General features: G+C 48.1%; 1 protein-coding gene across 2 annotated transcripts in view; it reads left to right on the top strand.

The window, feature by feature from the left end:
* Window positions 1-24,764, top strand: part of LOC130296741 (gastrula zinc finger protein XlCGF26.1-like) — a 36,548-nt gene that overhangs the window by 5,932 nt on the left and 5,852 nt on the right. Inside the window, exons 3-5 of one of the 2 annotated variants that reach the window (XM_056548621.1) lie at window positions 15,057-15,183; window positions 15,267-15,334; window positions 15,853-15,931. In XM_056548621.1, the coding sequence (XP_056404596.1) occupies window positions 15,057-15,183; window positions 15,267-15,334; window positions 15,853-15,931 (274 nt within the window). Of the gene's footprint in view, window positions 1-15,056; window positions 15,184-15,266; window positions 15,335-15,852; window positions 15,944-24,764 lie in introns of both variants that reach the window. The other variant, XM_056548617.1, reaches the window with a different exon arrangement.

Here is a 24,764-nt window from a genome sequence, read left to right as displayed (position 1 = left end):
AGAGGTGACACTGCTGGGACATTATACAGTAATGGAGGGATCTGGTGATGACTGGAGAGGTGACACTGCTGGGAATGCTGGGACATTATGCAGTAATGGAGGGGTCTGGTGATGACTGGAGAGGTGACACTGCTGGGACATTATACAGTAATGGAGGGGTCTGGTGATGACTGGAGAGGTGACCCTGCTGGGAATGCTGGGACATTATACAGTAATGGAGGGGTCTGGTGATGACTGGAGAGGTGACACTGCTGGGACATTATACAGTAATGGAGGGGTCTGGTGATGACTGGAGAGGTGACACTGCTGGGACATTATACAGTAATGGAGGGGTCTGGTGATGACTGGAGAGGTGACACTGCTGGGAATGCTGGGACATTATACAGTAATGGAGGGGTCTGGTGATGACTGGAGAGGTGACACTGCTGGGAATGCTGGGACATTATACAGTAATGGAGGGGTCTGGTGATGACTGGAGAGGTGACACTGCTGGGAATGCTGGGACATTATACAGTAATGGAGGGGTCTGGTGATGACTGGAGAGGTGACACTGCTGGGAATGCTGGGACATTATACAGTAATGGAGGGGTCTGGTGATGACTGGAGAGGTGACACTGCTGGGACATTATACAGTAATGGAGGGGTCTGGTGATGACTGGAGAGGTGACACTGCTGGGACATTATACAGTAATGGAGGGGTCTGGTGATGACTGGAGAGGTGACCCTGCTGGGACATTATACAGTAATGGAGGGGTCTGGTGATGACTGGAGAGGTGACCCTGCTGGGACATTATACAGTAATGGAGGGGTCTGGTGATGACTGGAGAGGTGACCCTGCTGGGACATTATACAGTAATGGAGGGGTCTGGTGATGACTGGAGAGGTGACCCTGCTGGGACATTATACAGTAATGGAGGGGTCTGGTGATGACTGGAGAGGTGACCCTGCTGGGACATTATACAGTAATGGAGGGGTATGGTGATGACTGGAGAGGTGACACTGCTGGGACATTATACAGTAATGGAGGGGTCTGGTGATGACTGGAGAGGTGACACTGCTGGAACATTATACAGTAATGGAGGGGTCTGGTGATGACTGGAGAGGTGACACTGCTGGAACATTATACAGTAATGGAGGGGTCTGGTGATGACTGGAGAGGTGACACTGCTGGGAATGCTGGGACATTATACAGTAATGGAGGGGTCTGGTGATGTGTGGAGAGGTGACACTGCTTGGACATTATACAGTAATGGAGGGGTCTGGTGATGACTGGAGAGGTGACACTGCTGGGACATTATACAGTAATGGAGGGATCTGGTGATGACTGGAGAGGTGACACTGCTGGGAATGCTGGGACATTATGCAGTAATGGAGGGGTCTGGTGATGACTGGAGAGGTGACACTGCTGGGACATTATACAGTAATGGAGGGGTCTGGTGATGACTGGAGAGGTGACCCTGCTGGGAATGCTGGGACATTATACAGTAATGGAGGGGTCTGGTGATGACTGGAGAGGTGACACTGCTGGGAATGCTGGGACATTATACAGTAATGGAGGGGTCTGGTGATGACTGGAGAGGTGACACTGCTGGGAATGCTGGGACATTATACAGTAATGGAGGGGTCTGGTGATGACTGGAGAGGTGACACTGCTGGGAATGCTGGGACATTATACAGTAATGGAGGGGTCTGGTGATGACTGGAGAGGTGACACTGCTGGGAATGCTGGGACATTATACAGTAATGGAGGGGTCTGGTGATGACTGGAGAGGTGACACTGCTGGGACATTATACAGTAATGGAGGGGTCTGGTGATGACTGGAGAGGTGACACTGCTGGGACATTATACAGTAATGGAGGGGTCTGGTGATGACTGGAGAGGTGACACTGCTGGGAATGCTGGGACATTATATAGTAATGGAGGGGTCTGGTGATGACTGGAGAGGTGACACTGCTGGGAATACTGGGACATTATACAGTAATGGAGGGGTCTGGTGATGACTGGAGAGGTGACCCTGCTGGGACATTATACAGTAATGGAGGGGTCTGGTGATGACTGGAGAGGTGACCCTGCTGGGACATTATACAGTAATGGAGGGGTCTGGTGATGACTGGAGAGGTGACACTGCTGGGAATGCTGGGACATTATACAGTAATGGAGGGGTCTGGTGATGACTGGAGAGGTGACACTGCTGGGAATGCTGGGACATTATACAGTAATGGAGGGGTCTGGTGATAACTGGAGAGGTGACACTGCTGGGAATGCTGGGACATTATACAGTAATGGAGGGGTCTGGTGATGACTGGAGAGGTGACCCTGCTGGGACATTATACAGTAATGGAGGGGTCTGGTGATGACTGGAGAGGTGACCCTGCTGGGACATTATACAGTAATGGAGGGGTCTGGTGATGACTGGAGAGATGACACTGCTGGGAATGCTGGGACATTATACAGTAATGGAGGGGTCTGGTGATGACTGGAGAGGTGACACTGCTGGGAATGCTGGGACATTATACAGTAATGGAGGGGTCTGGTGATGACTGGAGAGGTGACCCTGCTGGGAATGCTGGGACATTATACAGTAATGGAGGGGTCTGGTGATGACTGGAGAGGTGACACTGCTGGGAATGCTGGGACATTATACAGTAATGGAGGGGTCTGGTGATGACTGGAGAGGTGACCCTGCTGGGAATGCTGGGACATTATACAGTAATGGAGGGGTCTGGTGATGACTGGAGAGGTGACACTGCTGGGACATTATACAGTAATGGAGGGGTCTGGTGATGACTGGAGAGGTGACACTGCTGGGACATTATACAGTAATGGAGGGGTCTGGTGATGACTGGAGAGGTGACCCTGCTGGGACATTATACAGTAATGTAGGGGTCTGGTGATGACTGGAGAGGTGACACTGCTGGGAATGCTGGGACATTATACAGTAATGGAGGGGTCTGGTGATGACTGGAGAGGTGACCCTGCTGGGACATTATACAGTAATGGAGGGGTCTGGTGATGACTGGAGAGGTGACACTGCTGGGAATGCTGGGACATTATACAGTAATGGAGGGGTCTGGTGATGACTGGAGAGGTGACCCTGCTGGCACATTATACTGTAATGTAGGGGTCTGGTGATGACTGGAGAGGTGACACTGCTGGGAATGCTGGGACATTATACAGTAATGGAGGGGTCTGGTGATGACTGGAGAGGTGACACTGCTGGGAATGCTGGGACATTATACAGTAATGGAGGGGTCTGGTGATGACTGGAGAGGTGACACTGCTGGGAATGCTGGGACATTATACAGTAATGGAGGGGTCTGGTGATGACTGGAGAGGTGACACTGCTGGGACATTATACAGTAATGGAGGGGTCTGGTGATGACTGGAGAGGTGACACTGCTGGGACATTATACAGTAATGGAGGGGTCTGGTGATGACTGGAGAGGTGACACTGCTGGGAATGCTGGGACATTATACAGTAATGGAGGGGTCTGGTGATGACTGGAGAGGTGACACTGCTGGGAATGCTGGGACATTATACAGTAATGGAGGGGTCTGGTGATGACTGGAGAGGTGACACTGCTGGGAATGCTGGGACATTATACAGTAATGGAGGGGTCTGATTATGACTGGAGAGGTGACCCTGCTGGGAATGCTGGGACATTATACAGTAATGGAGGGGTCTGGTGATGACTGGAGAGGTGACACTGCTGGGAATGCTGGGACATTATACAGTAATGGAGGGGTCTGGTGATGACTGGAGAGGTGACACTGCTGGGAATGCTGGGACATTATACAGTAATGGAGGGGTCTGGTGATGACTGGAGAGGTGACACTGCTGGGACATTATACAGTAATGGAGGGGTCTGGTGATGACTGGAGAGGTGACACTGCTGGGAATGCTGGGACATTATACAGTAATGGAGGGGTCTGGTGATGACTGGAGAGGTGACACTGCTGGGACATTATACAGTAATGGAGGGTTCTGGTGATGACTGGAGAGGTGACACTGCTGGGACATTATACAGTAATGGAGGGGTCTGGTGATGACTGGAGAGGTGACCCTGCTGGTACATTATACAGTAATGGAGGGGTCTGGTGATGACTGGAGAGGTGACACTGCTGGGAATACTGGGACATTATACAGTAATGGAGGGGTCTGGTGATGACTGGAGAGGTGACCCTGCTGGGACATTATACAGTAATGGAGGAGTCTGGTGATGACTGGAGAGGTGACACTGCTGGGAATGCTAGGACATTATACAGTAATGGAGGGGTCTGGTGATTACTGGAGAGGTGACACTGCTGGAACATTATACAGTAATGGAGGGGTCTGGTGATGACTGGAGAGGTGACACTGCTGGGAATGCTGGGACATTATACAGTAATGGAGGGGTCTGGTGATGTGTGGAGAGGTGACACTGCTGGGAATGCTGGGACATTATACAGTAATGGAGGGGTCTGGTGATGACTGGAGAGGTGACACTGCTGGGACATTATACAGTAATGGAGGGGTCTGGTGATGACTGGAGAGGTGACACTGCTGGGAATGCTGGGACATTATACAGTAATGGAGGGGTCTGGTGATGACTGGAGAGGTGACACTGCTGGGACATTATACAGTAATGGAGGGGTCTGGTGATGACTGGAGAGGTGACCCTGCTGGGAATGCTGGGACATTATACAGTAATGGAGGGGTCTGGTGATGACTGGAGAGGTGACACTGCTGGGAATGCTGGGACATTATACAGTAATGGAGGGGTCTGGTGATGACTGGAGAGGTGACACTGCTGGGAATGCTGGGACATTATACAGTAATGGAGGGGTCTGGTGATGACTGGAGAGGTGACACTGCTGGGACATTATACAGTAATGGAGGGGTCTGGTGATGACTGGAGAGGTGACACTGCTGGGAATGCTGGGACATTATACAGTAATGGAGGGGTCTGGTGATGACTGGAGAGGTGACACTGCTGGGAATGCTGGGACATTATACAGTAATGGAGGGGTCTGGTGATGACTGGAGAGGTGACCATGCTGGGACATTATACAGTAATGGAGGGGTCTGGTGATGACTGGAGAGGTGACACTGCTGGGAATGCTGGGATATTATACAGTAATGGAGGGGTCTGGTGATGACTGGAGAGGTGACACTGCTGGGAATGCTGGGACATTATACAGTAATGGAGGGGTCTGGTGATGACTGGAGAGGTGACACTGCTGGGAATGCTGGGACATTATACAGTAATGGAGAGGTCTGGTGATGACTGGAGAGGTGACACTGCTGGGAATGCTGGGACATTATACAGTAATGGAGGGGTCTGGTGATGACTGGAGAGGTGACACTGTTGGGAATGATGGGACATTATACAGTAATGGAGGGGTCTGGTGATGACTGGAGAGGTGACACTGCTGGGAATGCTGGGACATTATACAGTAATGGAGGGGTCTGGTGATGACTGGAGAGGTGACACTGCTGGGACATTATACAGTAATGGAGGGGTCTGGTGATGACTGGAGAGGTGACCCTGCTGGGAATGCTGGGACATTATACAGTAATGGAGGGGTCTGGTGATGACTGGAGAGGTGACACTGCTGGGAATGCTGGGACATTATACAGTAATGGAGGGGTCTGGTGATGACTGGAGAGGTGACACTGCTGGGAATGCTGGGACATTATACAGTAATGGAGGGGTCTGGTGATGACTGGAGAGGTGACACTGCTGGGACATTATACAGTAATGGAGGGGTCTGGTGATGACTGGAGAGGTGACACTGCTGGGAATGCTGGGACATTATACAGTAATGGAGGGGTCTGGTGATGACTGGAGAGGTGACACTGCTGGGAATGCTGGGACATTATACAGTAATGGAGGGGTCTGGTGATGACTGGAGAGGTGACACTGCTGGGAATGCTGGGATATTATACAGTAATGGAGGGGTCTGGTGATGACTGGAAAGGTGACACTGCTGGGAATGCTGGGACATTATACAGTAATGGAGGGGTCTGGTGATAACTGGAGAGGTGACACTGCTGGGAATGCTGGGACATTATACAGTAATGGAGAGGTCTGGTGATGACTGGAGAGGTGACACTGCTGGGAATGCTGGGACATTATACAGTAATGGAGGGGTCTGGTGATGACTGGAGAGGTGACACTGTTGGGAATGATGGGACATTATACAGTAATGGAGGGGTCTGGTGATGACTGGAGAGGTGACACTGCTGGGAATGCTGGGACATTATACAGTAATGGAGGGGTCTGGTGATGACTGGAGAGGTGACACTGCTGGGAATGCTGGGACATTATACAGTAATGGAGGGGTCTGGTGATGACTGGAGAGGTGACACTGCTGGGAATGCTGGGACATTATACAGTAATGGAGGGGTCTGGTGATGACTGGAGAGGTGACACTGCTGGGACATTATACAGTAATGGAGGGGTCTGGTGATGACTGGAGAGGTGACACTGCTGGGACATTATACAGTAATGGAGGGGTCTGGTGATGACTGGAGAGGTGACACTGCTGGGACATTATACAGTAATGGAGGGGTCTGGTGATGACTGGAGAGGTGACACTGCTGGGAATGCTGGGACATTATACAGTAATGGAGGGGTCTGGTGATGACTGGAGAGGTGACACTGCTGGGAATACTGGGACATTATACAGTAATGGAGGGGTCTGGTGATGACTGGAGAGGTGACCCTGCTGGGACATTATACAGTAATGGAGGGGTCTGGTGATGACTGGAGAGGTGACCCTGCTGGGACATTATACAGTAATGGAGGGGTCTGGTGATGACTGGAGAGGTGACACTGCTGGGAATGCTGGGACATTATACAGTAATGGAGGGGTCTGGTGATGACTGGAGAGGTGACACTGCTGGGAATGCTGGGACATTATACAGTAATGGAGGGGTCTGGTGATGACTGGAGAGGTGACACTGCTGGGACATTATACAGTAATGGAGGGGTCTGGTGATAACTGGAGAGGTGACACTGCTGGGAATGCTGGGACATTATACAGTAATGGAGGGGTCTGGTGATGACTGGAGAGGTGACCCTGCTGGGACATTATACAGTAATGGAGGGGTCTGGTGATGACTGGAGAGGTGACCCTGCTGGGACATTATACAGTAATGGAGGGGTCTGGTGATGACTGGAGAGATGACACTGCTGGGAATGCTGGGACATTATACAGTAATGGAGGGGTCTGGTGATGACTGGAGAGGTGACCCTGCTGGGAATGCTGGGACATTATACAGTAATGGAGGGGTCTGGTGATGACTGGAGAGGTGACACTGCTGGGAATGCTGGGACATTATACAGTAATGGAGGGGTCTGGTGATGACTGGAGAGGTGACCCTGCTGGGAATGCTGGGACATTATACAGTAATGGAGGGGTCTGGTGATGACTGGAGAGGTGACACTGCTGGGACATTATACAGTAATGGAGGGGTCTGGTGATGACTGGAGAGGTGACCCTGCTGGGACATTATACAGTAATGTAGGGGTCTGGTGATGACTGGAGAGGTGACACTGCTGGGAATGCTGGGACATTATACAGTAATGGAGGGGTCTGGTGATGACTGGAGAGGTGACCCTGCTGGGACATTATACAGTAATGGAGGGGTCTGGTGATGACTGGAGAGGTGACCCTGCTGGGAATGCTGGGACATTATACAGTAATGGAGGGGTCTGGTGATGACTGGAGAGGTGACCCTGCTGGCACATTATACTGTAATGTAGGGGTCTGGTGATGACTGGAGAGGTGACACTGCTGGGAATGCTGGGACATTATACAGTAATGGAGGGGTCTGGTGATGACTGGAGAGGTGACACTGCTGGGAATGCTGGGACATTATACAGTAATGGAGGGGTCTGGTGATGACTGGAGAGGTGACACTGCTGGGAATGCTGGGACATTATACAGTAATGGAGGGGTCTGGTGATGACTGGAGAGGTGACACTGCTGGGAATGCTGGGACATTATACAGTAATGGAGGGGTCTGGTGATGACTGGAGAGGTGACACTGCTGGGACATTATACAGTAATGGAGGGGTCTGGTGATGACTGGAGAGGTGACACTGCTGGGAATGCTGGGACATTATACAGTAATGGAGGGGTCTGGTGATGACTGGAGAGGTGACACTGCTGGGACATTATACAGTAATGGAGGGTTCTGGTGATGACTGGAGAGGTGACACTGCTGGGACATTATACAGTAATGGAGGGGTCTGGTGATGACTGGAGAGGTGACCCTGCTGGTACATTATACAGTAATGGAGGGGTCTGGTGATGACTGGAGAGGTGACACTGCTGGGAATACTGGGACATTATACAGTAATGGAGGGGTCTGGTGATGACTGGAGAGGTGACCCTGCTGGGACATTATACAGTAATGGAGGGGTCTGGTGATGACTGAAGAGGTGACACTGCTGGGAATGCTGGGACATTATACAGTAATGGAGGGGTCTGGTGATGACTGAAGAGGTGACACTGCTGGGAATGCTGGGACATTATGCAGTAATGGAGGGGTCTGGTGATGACTGGAGAGGTGACACTGCTGGGACATTATACTGTAATGGAGGGGTCTGGTGATGACTGGAGAGGTGACACTGCTGGGAATGCTGGGACATTATACAGTAATGGAGGGGTCTGGTGATGACTGGAGAGGTGATATTGCTGGGACATTATACAGTAATGGAGGAGTCTGGTGATGACTGGAGAGGTGACACTGCTGGGACATTATACAGTAATGGAGGGGTCTGGTGATGACTGGAGGGGTGACCCTGCTGGGACATTATACAGTAATGGAGGGGTCTGGTGATGACTGGAGAGGTGACACTGCTGGGAATGCTGGGACATTATACAGTAATGGAGGGGTCTGGTGATGACTGGAGAGGTGACACTGCTGGGAATGCTGGGACATTATACAGTAATGGAGGGGTCTGGTGATGACTGGAGAGGTGACACTTCTGGGAATGCTGGGACATTATACAGTAATGGAGGGGTCTGGTGATGACTGGAGAGGTGACACTGCTGGGAATGCTGGGACATTATACAGTAATGGAGGGGTCTGGTGATGACTGGAGAGGTGACACTGCTGGGAATGCTGGGACATTATACAGTAATGGAGGGGTCTGGTGATGACTGGAGAGGTGACACTGCTGGGAATGCTGGGACATTATACAGTAATGGAGGGGTCTGGTGATGACTGGAGAGGTGACACTGCTGGGATTGCTGGGACATTATACAGTAATGGAGGGGTCTGGTGATGACTGGAGAGGTGACACTGCTGGGACATTATACAGTAATGGAGGGGTCTGGTGATGACTGGAGAGGTGACACTGCTGGGAATGCTGGGACATTATACAGTAATGGAGGGGTCTGGTGATGACTGGAGAGGTGACCCTGCTGGGAATGCTGGGACATTATACAGTAATGGAGGGGTCTGGTGATGACTGGAGAGGTGACACTGCTGGGAATGCTGGGACATTATACAGTAATGGAGGGGTCTGGTGATGACTGGAGAGGTGACCCTGCTGGGACATTATACAGTAATGGAGGGGTCTGGTGATGACTGGAGAGGTGACACTGCTGGGACATTATACAGTAATGTAGGGGTCTGGTGATGACTGGAGAGGTGACCCTGCTGGGACATTATACAGTAATGGAGGGGTCTGGTGATGACTGGAGAGGTGACCCTGCTGGGAATGCTGGGACATTATACAGTAATGGAGGGGTCTGGTGATGACTGGAGAGGTGACACTGCTGGGAATGCTGGGACATTATACAGTAATGGAGGGGTCTGGTGATGACTGGAGAGGTGACACTGCTGGGAATGCTGGGACATTATACAGTAATGGAGGGGTCTGGTGATGACTGGAGAGGTGACACTGCTGGGACATTATACAGTAATGGAGGGGTCTGGTGATAACTGGAGAGGTGACACTGCTGGGAATGCTGGGACATTATACAGTAATGGAGGGGTCTGGTGATGACTGGAGAGGTGACCCTGCTGGGACATTATACAGTAATGGAGGGGTCTGGTGATGACTGGAGAGGTGACCCTGCTGGGACATTATACAGTAATGGAGGGGTCTGGTGATGACTGGAGAGGTGACCCTGCTGGGAATGCTGGGACATTATACAGTAATGGAGGGGTCTGGTGATGACTGGAGAGGTGACACTGCTGGGAATGCTGGGACATTATACAGTAATGGAGGGGTCTGGTGATGACTGGAGAGGTGACCCTGCTGGGAATGCTGGGACATTATACAGTAATGGAGGTGTCTGGTGATGACTGGAGAGGTGACACTGCTGGGAATGCTGGGACATTATACAGTAATGGAGGGGTCTGGTGATGACTGGAGAGGTGACCCTGCTGGGACATTATACAGTAATGGAGGGGTCTGGTGATGACTGGAGAGGTGACACTGCTGGGAATGCTGGGACATTATACAGTAATGGAGGGGTCTGGTGATGACTGGAGAGGTGACCCTGCTGGGACATTATACTGTAATGGAGGGGTCTGGTGATGACTGGAGAGGTGACACTGCTGGGAATGCTGGGACATTATACAGTAATGGAGGGGTCTGGTGATGACTGGAGAGGTGACACTGCTGGGACATTATACAGTAATGTAGGGGTCTGGTGATGACTGGAGAGGTGACCCTGCTGGGACATTATACAGTAATGGAGGGGTCTGGTGATGACTGGAGAGGTGACCCTGCTGGGAATGCTGGGACATTATACAGTAATGGAGGGGTCTGGTGATGACTGGAGAGGTGACCCTGCTGGGACATTATACTGTAATGGAGGGGTCTGGTGATGACTGGAGAGGTGACACTGCTGGGAATGCTGGAACATTATACAGTAATGGAGGGGTCTGGTGATGACTGGAGAGGTGACACTGCTGGGAATGCTGGGACATTATACAGTAATGGAGGGGTCTGGTGATGACTGGAGAGGTGACACTGCTGGGACATTATACAGTAATGGAGGGGTCTGGTGATGACTGGAGAGGTGACACTGCTGGGACATTATACAATAATGGAGGGGTCTGGTGATGACTGGAGAGGTGACACTGCTGGGACATTATACAGTAATGGAGGGGTCTGGTGATGACTGGAGAGGTGACACTGCTGGGACATTATACAGTAATGGAGGGGTCTGGTGATGACTGGAGAGGTGACACTGCTGGGACATTATACAGTAATGGAGGGGTCTGGTGATGACTGGAGAGGTGACACTGCTGGGAATGCTGGGACATTATACAGTAATGAAGGGGTCTGGTGATGACTGGAGAGGTGACACTGCTGGGAATGCTGGGACATTATACAGTAATGGAGGGGTCTGGTGATGACTGGAGAGGTGACCCTGCTGGGACATTATACAGTAATGGAGGGGTCTGGTGATGACTGGAGAGGTGACACTGCTGGGAATGCTGGGACATTATACAGTAATGGAGGGGTCTGGTGATGACTGGAGAGGTGACACTGCTGGGACATTATACAGTAATGGAGGGGTCTGGTGATGACTGGAGAGGTGACACTGCTGGGAATGCTGGGACATTATGCAGTAATGGATGGGTCTGGTGATGACTGGAGAGGTGACACTGCTGGGAATGCTCGGACATTATACAGTAATGGAGTGGTCTGGTGATGACTGGAGAGGTGACCCTGCTGGGACATTATACAGTAATGGAGGGGTCTGGTGATGACTGGAGAGGTGACCCTGCTGGGACATTATACAGTAATGGAGGGGTCTGGTGATGACTGGAGAGGTGACCCTGCTGGGACATTATACAGTAATGGAGGGGTCTGGTGATGACTGGAGAGGTGACACTGCTGGGAATGCTGGGTCATTATGCAGTAATGGAGGGGTCTGGTGATGACTGGAGAGGTGACACTGCTGGGAATGCTGGGACATTATACAGTAATGGAGGGGTCTGGTGATGACTGGAGAGGTGACCCTGCTGGGACATTATACAGTAATGGAGGGGTCTGGTGATGACTGGAGAGGTGACCCTGCTGGGACATTATACAGTAATGGAGGGGTCTGGTGATGACTGGAGAGGTGACCCTGCTGGGACATTATACAGTAATGGAGGGGTCTGGTGATGACTGGAGAGGTGACACTGCTGGGAATGCTGGGAAATTATACAGTAATGGAGGGGTCTGGTGATGACTGGAGAGGTGACACTGCTGGGAATGCTTGGACATTATACAGTAATGGAGGGGTCTGGTGATGACTGGAGAGGTGACCCTGCTGGGACATTATACAGTAATGGAGGGGTCTGGTGATGACTGGAGAGGTGGCCCTGCTGGGACATTATACAGTAATGGAGGGGTCTGGTGATGACTGGAGAGGTGACCCTGCTGGGAATGCTGGGACATTATACAGTAATGGAGGGGTCTGGTGATGACTGGAGAGGTGACACTGCTGGGAATGCTGGGACATTATACAGTAATGGAGGGGTCTGGTGATGACTGGAGAGGTGACCCTGCTGGGAATGCTGGGACATTATACAGTAATGGAGGTGTCTGGTGATGACTGGAGAGGTGACACTGCTGGGAATGCTGGGACATTATACAGTAATGGAGGGGTCTGGTGATGACTGGAGAGGTGACACTGCTGGGACATTATACAGTAATGGAGGGGTCTGGTGATGACTGGAGAGGTGACCCTGCTGGGAATGCTGGGACATTATACAGTAATGGAGGGGTCTGGTGATGACTGGAGAGGTGACACTGCTGGGAATGCTGGGACATTATACAGTAATGGAGTGGTCTGGTGATGGCTGGAGAGGTGACACTGCTGGGAATGCTGGGACATTATACAGTAATGGAGGGGTCTGGTGATGACTGGAGAGGTGACACTGCTGGGAATGCTGGGACATTATACTGTAATGGAGGGGTCTGGTGATGACTGGAGAGGTGACACTGCTGGGAATGCTGGGACATTATACAGTAATGGAGGGGTCTGGTGATGACTGGAGAGGTGACACTGCTGGGACATTATACAGTAATGTAGGGGTCTGGTGATGACTGGAGAGGTGACCCTGCTGGGACATTATACAGTAATGGAGGGGTCTGGTGATGACTGGAGAGGTGACACTGCTGGGAATGCTGGGACATTATACAGTAATGGAGGGGTCTGGTGATGACTGGAGAGGTGACACTGCTGGGAATGCTGGGACATTATACAGTAATGGAGGGGTCTGGTGATGACTGGAGAGGTGACACTGCTGGGACATTATACAGTAATGGAGGGGTCTGGTGATGACTGGAGAGGTGACCCTGCTGGGAATGCTGGGACATTATACAGTAATGGAGGGGTCTGGTGATGACTGGAGAGGTGACACTGCTGGGAATGCTGGGACATTATACAGTAATGGAGGGGTCTGGTGATGACTGGAGAGGTGACACTGCTGGGACATTATACAGTAATGGAGGGGTCTGGTGATGACTAGAGAGGTGACACTGCTGGGAATGCTGGGACATTATAAGTAATGGAGGGGTCTGGTGATGACTGGAGAGGTGACACTGCTGGGAATGCTGTGACATTATACAGTAATGGAGGGGTCAGGTGATGACTGGAGAGGTGACACTGCTGGGACATTGTACAGTAATGGAGGGGTCTGGTGATGACTAGAGAGGTGACACTGCTGGGAATGCTGGGACATTATAAGTAATGGAAGGGTCTGGTGATGACTGGAGAGGTGACACTGCTGGGAATGCTGTGACATTATACAGTAATGGAGGGGTCAGGTGATGACTGGAGAGGTGACACTGCTGGGACATTATACAGTAATGGAGAGGTCTGGTGATGACTCGAGAGGTGACACTGCTGGGAATGCTGGGACATTATACAGTAATGGAAGGGTCTGGTGATGACTGGAGAGGTGACACTGCTGGGAATGCTGGGACATTATACAGTAATGGAGAGGTCTGGTGATGACTGGAGAGGTGACACTGCTGGGAATGCTGGGACATTATATAGTAATGGAGGGGTCTGGTGATGACTGGAGAGGTGACACTGCTGGGAATGCTGGGACATTATACAGTAATCGAGGGGTCTGGTTATGACTGGAGAGGTGACACTGCTGGGAATGCTGGGACATTATACAGTAATGGAGGGGTCTGGTGATGACTGGAGAGGTGACACTGCTGGGAATGCTTGGACATTATACAGTAATGGAGGGGTCTGGTGATGACTGGAGAGGTGACACTGCTGGGAATGCTGGGACATAATACAGTAATGGAGGGGTCTGGTGATGACTGGAGAGGTGACACTGCTGGGAATGCTGGGACATTATACAGTAATGGAGGGGTCTGGTGATGACTGGAGAGGTGACCCTGCTGGGAATGCTGGGACATTATACAGTAATGGAGAGGTCTGGTGATGACTGGAGAGGTGACACTGCTGGGAAATTATACAGTAATGGAGGGGTCTGGTGATGACTGGAGAGGTGACACTGCTGGGACATTATACAGTAATGGAGGAGTCTGGTGATGACTGGAGAGGTGACACTGCTGGGAATGCTGGGACATTATACAGTAATGGAGGGGTCTGGTGATGACTGGAGAGGTGACACTGCTGGGAATGCTGGGACATTATACAGTAATGGAGGGATCTGGTGATGACTGGAGAGGTGACACTGCTGGGAATGCTGGGACATTATACAGTAATGGAGGGGTCTGGTGATGACTGGAGAGGTGACACTGCTGGGACATTATACAGTAATGGAGGGGTCTGGTGATGACTGGAGAGGTGACACTGCTGGGAATGCTGGGACATTATACAGTAATGGAGGGGTCTGGTGATGACTGGAGAGGTGACACTGCTGGGAATGCTGGGACATTATACAGTAATGGAGGGGTCTGGTGATGACTGAAGAGGTGACACTGCTGGGAATGCTGGGACATTATACAGTAATGGAGGGGTCTGGTGATGACTGGAGAGGTGACACTGCTGGGAATGCTGGGACATTATACAGTAACACCACTGGAGGGGTCGGGGTGATGACTGTATCATTGTGTGTCAGGTTCCTATAAGGTGTCAGGACGTGGCGGTCTATTTCTCCATGGAGGAGTGGGAGTATGTAGAAGGACACAAGGATCAGTACAAGGATCAGGTGATGATGGAGGATCAGCAGCCCCTCACATCAGCAGGTAATAGACATGACTATATACACACGTCCTCTCATTATTTGTATGTAAAGAATGAATTCAGTCTCTGTATGTGTTCCCTACAGTCAGATCCAGTAAGAGAACAGCAGCAGAGAGGTGTCCCCGTCCTCTTCTTCCACAGGATCAGGATCAGGTAGATGGAGATATTCCCTATGATCTGTAGAAGGGCTGTGAAGCTCTTGTGTTCAGTCTTGTTTTATCCTACAGTATTATATGCTTTATACTTGTGGAATGAGAAAGGTGGAGATGACAGGATAAAGCCGACCATAGACATTACATGTTGTCTGGATCTTCTCACAGTTTTCTGGCTATGGAGACTGCTGGTTGGAATAAGGAACCAACAGGTTGGATTTATACCCATCTGATCCTTTATTTCCCCCGAGACAAACCCCAGAGGTGTCTGGCAGGAGCTGATCTCCTCCACTGACACAACCTGAAGTCTGTCTAGCCATGGGGGATATACATGTGTATGAGGGTCCTGAGGTTATTGATCCATCAACTAATATCTATATCCAGCTTCTAGGAGACCTGCAGCTATGGGGCTCAGATAACTCCTCCTGTCATTATAGTACCTCCTGATAATTAATTCCACATGACTTCTCCTACTGTCTGATGACTTTTACAATATTTCTTTCACATCTTATGAATCAGGGAGAAGATCTGAACAATATTAATGCTCCAGAGACAGATGTGAGCGGTGATGAGCAGTATAAGGAGGCCATTCCTACAGGTAACCGCCCAGGTGAGTAGTCACCACTAAATGCAGAGAACACTCTCAGATTCTATATAGTCACCAGTAATAAAATTGAGAAATTCAGTCCTTTAGGCACAGTGATTATTTTGTGCTAAATACTAATGTTATTACTAGTTTTTTTTTGGCACTACGGGTAAAGTGTATCTCAGCACCTCGGCCTAGTTAAACTATACATTGATCGTGTGTAGCTCCCAATCCACTTTTTAATTCTATATTGCTGCAACAATTTAGCAAATTCTTTTTTTTTTTTTTTACTATCTTAAAATAAATTAAAGGGGTTGTGCAGTGAAAACTAACTTATCCCCTATCCACAGGGACCCCCTCAATCTTCTGCTTGGTGCTTCTGTTGTACAAACCTGGATTTGTCAGGGGCCCTCCATACATCTCTATGGGAGAGTCAGAGATACACGAGTGTTGTTCTCGTGTATCTCCAGCTCTCCCATAGAGATACAAGGAGGGCGTGTGACAACCCCCACCCCCCACCCCGCTACATGCAGCAAGAGAGCCGAAGTGCCATGCAGAAGATCGTGTGGGATTCCTCATGATCTTCTGTATAGGGGATTAGTTAGTTCTCGCTGCACAACCCTTTTAACCCCTTAACAACTGATGACAGATAAGTGTGTCATGTTTTCACTGTGGGTATATGGAGAAGGCTCAGGATCTGTAAATAGAAAAATATAAAAGTTATGGATTTTCGAAGAAGAGGAGAAAAAACTTAAATGAAAAAGAGAAGACTAGATTGAAGCTGTGAAGACCCTCTTCAGGTTCCAGGCGTGTGGGGGCTCCGCAATATCCTTAAGCCACACGTTTCATCGTGTTCGCTGCCCCTCTGGCATGGTAGGCCGCACTCACGCAAACCAGTGTACTGTAGTGTAGTATTCAGTGTAGTGTAGTCGTAGCGCAGTTTTAGCGTATTCAGTGTAGTGTAGTGTTAGCGCAGTTTTTGCGTAATTAGCGTAGCTTAGTGTTAGAGCAGTTTTAGCGTATTCAGTGTAGTGTAGTGTTAGCGCAATTTTAGTGTATTTAGCGTAGTGTAGTGTTAGCGCAGTTTTAGCGTATTTAGCGTAGTGTAGTGTTAGCGCAGTTTTTGCGTGATTAGCGTAGTGTAGTGTTAGCGCAGTTTTTGCGTGATTAGTGTAGTGTAGTGTTAGCGCAGTTTTAGCGTATTTAGCGTAGTGTAGTGTTAGCGCAGTTTTTGCGTGATTAGCGTAGTGTAGTGTTAGCGCAGTTTTTGCGTGATTAGTGTAGTGTAGTGTTAGCGCAGTTTTAGCATATTCAGTGTAGTGTAGTGTTAGCGCAATTTTAGTGTATTTAGCGTAGTGTAGTGTTGGCGCAGTTTTAGCGTATTCAGTGTAGTGTAGTGTTAGCGCAATTTTAGTGTATTTAGCGTAGTGTAGTGTTAGCGCAGTTTTAGTGTATTTAGCGTAGTGTAGTGTTAGCGCAGTTTTAGTGTATTTAGTGTAGTATAGTGTTAGCGCAGTTTTTGCGTAATTAGCGTAGTGTAGTGTTAGCGCAGTTTTATCGTATTTAGTGTAGTGTAGTGTTAGCGCAGTTTTAGCGTATTCAGTGTAGTGTAGTGTTAGCGCAGTTTTAGTGTTAGCGCAGTTTTAGCGTATTTAGCGTAGTGTAGTGTTAGCGCAGTTTTAGCGTATTCAGTGTAGTGTAGTGTTAGCGCAGTTTTAGCGTATTCAGTGTAGTGTAGTGTTAGCGCAGTTTTAGTGTTAGCGCAGTTTTAGCGTATTTAGTGTAGTGTAGTGTTAGCGCAGTTTTAGCGTATTCAGTGTAGTGTAGTGTTAGCGCAGTTTTAGTGTTAGCGCAGTTTTAGCGTATTTAGCGTAGTGTAGTGTTAGCGCAGTTTTAGCGTATTCAGTGTAGTGTAGTGTTAGCGCAGTTTTAGGGTATTCAGTGTAGTGTAGTGTTAGCGCAGTTTTAGTGTTAGCGCAGTTTTAGCGTATTTAGCGTAGTGTAGTGTTAGCGCAGTTTTAGCGTATTCAGTGTAGTGTAGTGTTAGCGCAGTTTTAGGGTATTCAGTGTAGTGTAGTGTTAGCGCAGTTTTAGTGTTAGCGCAGTTTTAGTGTATTTAGCGTAGTGTAGTGTTAGCGCAGTTTTAGTGTATTTAGTGTAGTATAGTGTTAGCGCAGTTTTAGTGTATTTAGTGTAGTATAGTGTTAGCGCAGTTTTAGCGTATTTAGTGTAGTGTAGTGTTAGCGCAGTTTTAGCGTATTCAGTGTAGTGTAGTGTTAGCGCAGTCTTAGTGTTAGCGCAGTTTTAGCGTATTTAGTGTAGTGTAGTGTTAGCGCAGTTTTAGCGTATTCAGTGTAGTGTAGTGTTAGCGCAGTTTTAGTGTTAGCGCAGTTTTAGCGTATTTAGTGTAGTGTAGTGTTAGCGCAGTTTTAGCGTATTCAGTGTAGTGTAGTGTTAGCGCAGTTTTAGTGTTAGCGCAGTTTTAGCGTATTTAGCGTAGTGTAGTGTTAGCGCAGTTTTAGCGTATTCAGTGTAGTGTAGTGTTAGCGCAGTTTTAGGGTATTCAGTGTAGTGTAGTGTTAGCGCAGTTTTAGTGTTAGCGCAGTTTTAGCGTATTTAGCGTAGTGTAGTGTTAGCGCAGTTTTAGCGTATTCAGTGTAGTGTAGTGTTAGCGCAGTTTTAGGGTATTCAGTGTAGTGTAGTGTTAGCGCAGTTTTAGTGTTAGCGCAGTTTTAGCGTATTTAGCGTAGTGTAGTGTTAGCGCAGTTTTAGCGTATTCAGTGTAGTGTAGTGTTAGCGCAGTTTTAGGGTATTCAGTGTAGTGTAGTGTTAGCGCAGTTTTAGTGTTAGCGCAGTTTTAGCGTATTTAGCGTAGTGTAGTGTTAGCGCAGTTTTAGCGTATTCAGTGTAGTGTAGTGTTAGCGCAGTTTTAGGGTATTTAGTGTAGTGTAGTGTTAGCGCAGTTTTAGCGTATTTAGTGTAGTGTAGTGTTAGCGCAGTTTTAGTGTATTTAGTGTAGTATAGTGTTAGCGCAGTTTTAGTGTATTTAGTGTAGTATAGTGTTAGCGCAGTTTTAGCGTATTCAGTGTAGTGTAGTGTTAGCGCAGTCTTAGTGTTAGCGCAGTTTTAGCGTATTTAGTGTAGTGTAGTGTTAGCGCAGTTTTAGCGTATTCAGTGTAGTGTAGTGTTAGCGCAGTTTTAGTGTTAGCGCAGTTTTAGCGTATTCAGTGTAGTGTAGTGTTAGCGCAGTTTTAGCGTATTCAGTGTAGTGTAGTGTTAGCGCAGTTTTAGTGTTAGCGCAGTTTTAGCGTATTTAGTGTAGTGTAGTGTTAGCGCAGTTTTAGCGTATTCAGTGTAGTGTAGTGTTAGCGCAGTTTTAGTGTTAGCGCAGTTTTATCGTATTTAGCGTAGTGTAGTGTTAGCGCAGTTTTAGCGTATTCAGTGTAGTGTAGTGTTAGCGCAGTTTTAGGGTATTCAGTGTAGTGTAGTGTTAGCGCAGTTTTAGTGTTAGCGCAGTTTTAGCGTATTTAGTGTAGTGTAGTGTTAGCGCAGTTTTAGTGTATTTAGTGTAGTGTGGTGTTAGCGCAGTTTTAGTGTATTTAGTGTAGTGTGGTGTTAGCGCAGTTTTATCGTATTTAGTGTAGTGTAGTGTTAGCGCAGTTTTTGCGTAATTAGTGTAGTATAGTGTTAGCGCAGTTTTTGCGTAATTAGCGTACCTTAGTTTTAGCACGGTTTTAGCGTATTTAGCGTAGTGTAGTGTTAGCGCAGTTTTAGTGTATTCAGTGTAGTGTAGTGTTGGCGCAGTTTTAGCGTATTCAGTGTAGTGTAGTGTTAGCGCAATTTTAGTGTATTTAGCGTAGTGTAGTGTTGGCGCAGTTTTAGCGTATTCAGTGTAGTGTAGTGTTAGCGCAATTTTAGTGTATTTAGCGTAGTGTAGTGTTAGCGCAGTTTTAGTGTATTTAGCGTAGTGTAGTGTTAGCGCAGTTTTAGCGTATTCAGTGTAGTGTAGTGTTAGCGCAGTTTTAGTGTTAGCGCAGTTTTAGCGTATTTAGTGTAGTGTAGTGTTAGCGCAGTTTTTGCGTAATTAGTGTAGTATAGTGTTAGCGCAGTTTTTGCGTAATTAGTGTAGTATAGTGTTAGCGCAGTTTTTGCGTAATTAGTGTAGTATAGTGTTAGCGCAGTTTTTGCGTAATTAGTGTAGTATAGTGTTAGCGCAGTTTTTGCGTAATTAGTGTAGTATAGTGTTAGCGCAGTTTTTGCGTAATTAGCGTACCTTAGTTTTAGCACGGTTTTAGCGTATTCAGCGTAGTGTAGTGTTAGCGCAGTTTTAGCGTATTCAGTGTAGTGTAGTGTTAGCGCAGTTTTAGTGTATTTAGCGTAGTGTAGTGTTAGCGCAGTTTTAGTGTATTTAGCGTAGTGTAGTGTTAGCGCAGTTTTAGCGTATTCAGTGTAGTGTAGTGTTAGCGCAGTTTTAGTGTTAGCGCAGTTTTAGCGTATTTAGTGTACTGTAGTGTTAGCGCAGTTTTTGCGTAATTAGTGTAGTATAGTGTTAGCGCAGTTTTTGCGTAATTAGCGTACCTTAGTTTTAGCGCGGTTTTAGCGTATTTAGCGTAGTGTAGTGTTAGCGCAGTTTTAGCGTATTCAGTGTAGTGTAGTGTTAGCGCAGTTTTAGTGTATTTAGCGTAGTGTAGTGTTAGCGCAGTTTTAGTGTATTTAGCGTAGTGTAGTGTTAGCGCAGTTTTAGCGTATTCAGTGTAGTGTAGTGTTAGCGCAGTTTTAGTGTTAGCGTAGTTTTAGCGTATTTAGTGTAGTATAGTGTTAGCGCAGTTTTTGCGTAATTAGTGTAGTATAGTGTTAGCGCTGTTTTTGCGTAATTAGCGTAGTGTAGTGTTAGCGCAGTTTTAGCGTATTTAGCGTAGTGTAGTGTTAGCGCAGTTTTAGCGTATTCAGTGTAGTGTAGTGTTAGCGCAGTTTTAGTGTATTTAGCGTAGTGTAGTGTTAGCGCAGTTTTAGCGTATTCAGTGTAGTGTAGTGTTAGCGCAGTTTTAGTGTTAGCGCAGTTTTAGCGTATTTAGTGTAGTGTTAGCGCAGTTTTTGCGTAATTAGTGTAGTATAGTGTTAGCGCAGTTTTAGTGTATTTAGCGTACCTTAGTTTTAGCGCGGTTTTAGCGTATTTAGCGTACCTTTAGTTTTTGCGTATTTAGCGTAGTGTAGTGTTAGCGCAGTTTTAGTGTATTTAGCATATTGTAGTGTTAGCGTAGTTTTAGCGTAGCTTAGTGTTAGCACAGTTTTAGTGTATTTAGCGTAGCTTAGTTTAAGCTCAGTTCTAGTGTATTTAGCGTAGTGTAGTGTTAGCATAGTTTTAGCTTAGCTTAATGTTAGCGCAGTTTTAGTGTATTTAGCGTAGTGTAGTGTTAGTGCAGGTTAAGTGTATTTAGTGTAGTGTTAGCGCAGTTTTAGCATATTTAGCGTAGCGTATTGTTAGCGTAGTCTTAGAGTAGTTAGCGCAGCGTAGTGTTAGTCCAGTTCTAGCATAGTTAGCGTAGTTGTACACAGGTGTAGTGTAGCTAGCTTAGTTTTACAGGCAAATAAAGTGTAGTTTAGATAGTTTAGCGTGGGGTGTAGCTTAGCTTAGTAATAAAGTAAAGTGGCTACAACTCCCAGCATGCCCAGAGAGCCAAAGGCCATCCGGAAGTTGTAGTTTTGCAAAAGTAGCAGAGGCAGTTGCGCTCTGCTACGTTAATGCAGTATACAGCCATCTGTATAGATGGCTGGATACGGTGATCACAAGGCCACTTACCCACCTCCGTTTCTGCTCCGTCACTGGACGTGTAGCAACGCAGGAAGATGGCGGAGCTGGAAGGGGGGTGGTAAGTTAGGCTCTCCAGGTACTAATCCATTTTTTTTTGTGTTTTTGTTTTCATTTCAGATACGTGAATGTGGAGGACTACATCGGAATCGGTGGACTACGAAGATGACCTGCATTTTTTCTTTTCTTTTAATAAAATGGTTAACGAGGGCTGTGGGGGAGTGTTTTTCCAATAAAAAGGTTTTAACTTGTGTGTGCTTTTTAAAAAAATTATTTTACAGGCTTAGTAGTGGAAACTGTCTTTTAGACGGAGTCCATTACTAAGTCGGGGCTTAGCGTTAGCCCCAAAAACAGCTAGCGCTAACCCCCAATTATTACCCCGGTACCCACCACCACAGGGGTACCAGGAAGAGCCAATACCAACAGGCCCAGAGCACCAAATATGGCGCTCTTGGGCCTAGGCGGTAACAGGCTGGCATTATTTAGGCTGGGGAGGGCCAGTAACGATGGTCCTTGCCCACCCTGGTAACGTCAGGCTGTTGCTGCTTGGTTGGTATTTGGCTGAAAATGAAAAGACGGGGACCCCCCCCCCCCCTTTTTTTTTAAATTTATTTATTTTTAACATGTGTGGTTCACCGTCTTTTCACTTTCAACCAAATACCAACCAAGCAGTAACAGCCTGACATTACCAGGGTGGGCGAGGACCATCGTTACTGGCCCTCCCCAGCCTAAATAAAGCCAGCCTGTTACCGCCTAGGCCCAAGAGCACCATATTTGGTGCTCTGGGCCTGTTGGTATCAGCTCTTCCCGGTACCCCTGTGGCGGGGGGTACCGGGGTAATAATTGGGGGTTAGCGCTAGCTGTTTTTGGGGCTAACGCTAAGCCCCGACTTAGTATTGGACTCCGTCTACAAGACTGCTTCCACTACTAAGCCTGTAAAGTAATAAAAAGCACACACAAGTTAAAACATTTTTATTAGGAAAAACACTCCCCCACAGCCCTCGTTAACCATTTTATTAAAAGAAAAGAAAAAATGCAGGTCATCGTCGTAGTCCACCGATTCCGACGTAGTCCTCCGCATTCACGTATCTGAAAAAATGGATTAGTACTTGAAGAACCTAACTTACCACCCCTCTTCCAGCTCCTCCATCTTCCTGCGTTGCTACACGTCCAGTGACGGAGCAGCAACGGAGGTGGGTAAGTGGCCTTGTGATCACCGTATCCAGCCATCTATACAGATGGCTGTATACTGCATTAACGTAGCAGAGCGCAACTGCCTCTGCTACTTTTGCAAAACTACAACTTCCATCCTGCCCGGACGGCCTTTGGCTGTCTGGGCATGCTGGGAGTTGTAGTCACTTTACTTTATTACTAAGCTAAGCTACACCCCACGCTAAACTATCTAAGCTACACTTCATCTGCCTGTAAAACTAAGTTAGCTACACTACACCCGTGTACAACTATGCCAACTATGCTAGAACTGGACTTACACTACGCTAACTACTCTAAGACTGCGCTAACAATACACTACGGTAAATATGCTAAAACTGCGCTAACACTACACTAAATACACTTAAACTGCACTAACACTACACTACGCTAAATACACTAAAACTGCGCTAATACTAAGCTACGCTAAAATTACGCTAACACTACACTACGCTAAATACGCTAAAACTAAAGTACGCTAAAACTGGGCTTAAACTAAGGTACGCTAAATACACTAAAACTGCGCTAACAATACACTTCACTAAATATGCTAAAACTGCGCTAACACTAAGCTACACTAAAACTACGCTAACACTAAACTGACTGTCAGGTTGTGCGAGGGGCACACAAACTGACAGGCGCAGCGGGGAGGACACAGTAAATGGATTGGCTTCTGTGGCCCCATTCTGCTCTCGGAATCGGGCCACAGAGGCCATGAGAGCTCCGTGCAGCTTCGGGCAATCACAGGGAGAGATCCTCTCCCTGTGATAGCCCAAGTGAGACTGCGGTGAGCTGCAATGCCTGATGATTAAATATGTCACGTGACACTCGCACACCCCCCCCAGCCCCCGCAGTAACCAATGGTTGGGGGATGGTATGCGAGTGTCAGCCTATAGAATGTAATGGAGGCGGAGTGCCCGAGCAAGGAAAAGTGCTGAGTCACTCCATTACATTCTATGGCAAATTGCAATCTACGGCAGTGCATCGGCTGACCTGCTCCTCTGGGCCCTATGCTGGGGGCTAGGATCTCATGTCCTCTCCTTTTTTTTGTAGACTTTTTTCCTCATTCCTTTTCCACTTGCTCCTCACTCCTTCTTTACCTACCTACCTAATACAGCAACCCCTTGACTCATCTCCCTGGTCCATAGGTGCCTGTTCTTTTTGCGGTCATCTTCAGCTCTAGAACATCCTCAGCACCGAAACACACAGTGCCTACGACCTTGGGCTCTCTATGCTTGTTGTGTCTAATTCTGGCCCTACTTGCAAGGACCTACTACAGCAACCTCCCCCATGGTCCCTCCCAAATGGGCTAGGTCTCCTTGCTAGGGCATCGGAGACCTTCCTAAGCGGCCCTAGGCCATGGTCCAGACCAAAGAGTAGTGACCCACTGTGATGGCCAAGATGAGTATTCTCACTCGCCTCCTAGGAGAAGACCTCTTGAAAGGGTCAGACTCTCTCCAGATAGGTTTCCTGTCTTTCTCAGACCAGTCACCTGACAGGACCATTGCAGGCGACATTGCTTTCTTGTAAATCCAATCCGCCTTGGGGGATCTCTCTGACTCAGAACAAGAGTCCAGCAGGGAAGATCAGCAGGACACCTTACAGGTCTAGGATGAGCCTCCTTCTGCATCCTGAAGCCAGGTCTCCTTCAGCCGAAACAGACGTCTGCTACTGACCTTTCCAGATCAGAAATCAGTGGAAGCCTCCTGATCGGCACTTGTCTTCCTCAAAGAGGAAAGATGCCTTATATCCTTTTACTGAGGAATTGATCGCCAAGTTAATCCTTCTTTGTCTCATCTTTCCAGGACTACCACCCTTACCCTAGTG

The sequence above is a fragment of the Hyla sarda genome, chromosome 1, assembly GCF_029499605.1.
Source record: "Hyla sarda isolate aHylSar1 chromosome 1, aHylSar1.hap1, whole genome shotgun sequence".
Classification (NCBI taxonomy): domain Eukaryota; kingdom Metazoa; phylum Chordata; class Amphibia; order Anura; family Hylidae; genus Hyla; species Hyla sarda.
The sequence above is the reverse complement of the archived record's forward strand: the minus strand, read 5'-3'. Positions and strand labels throughout refer to the sequence as shown.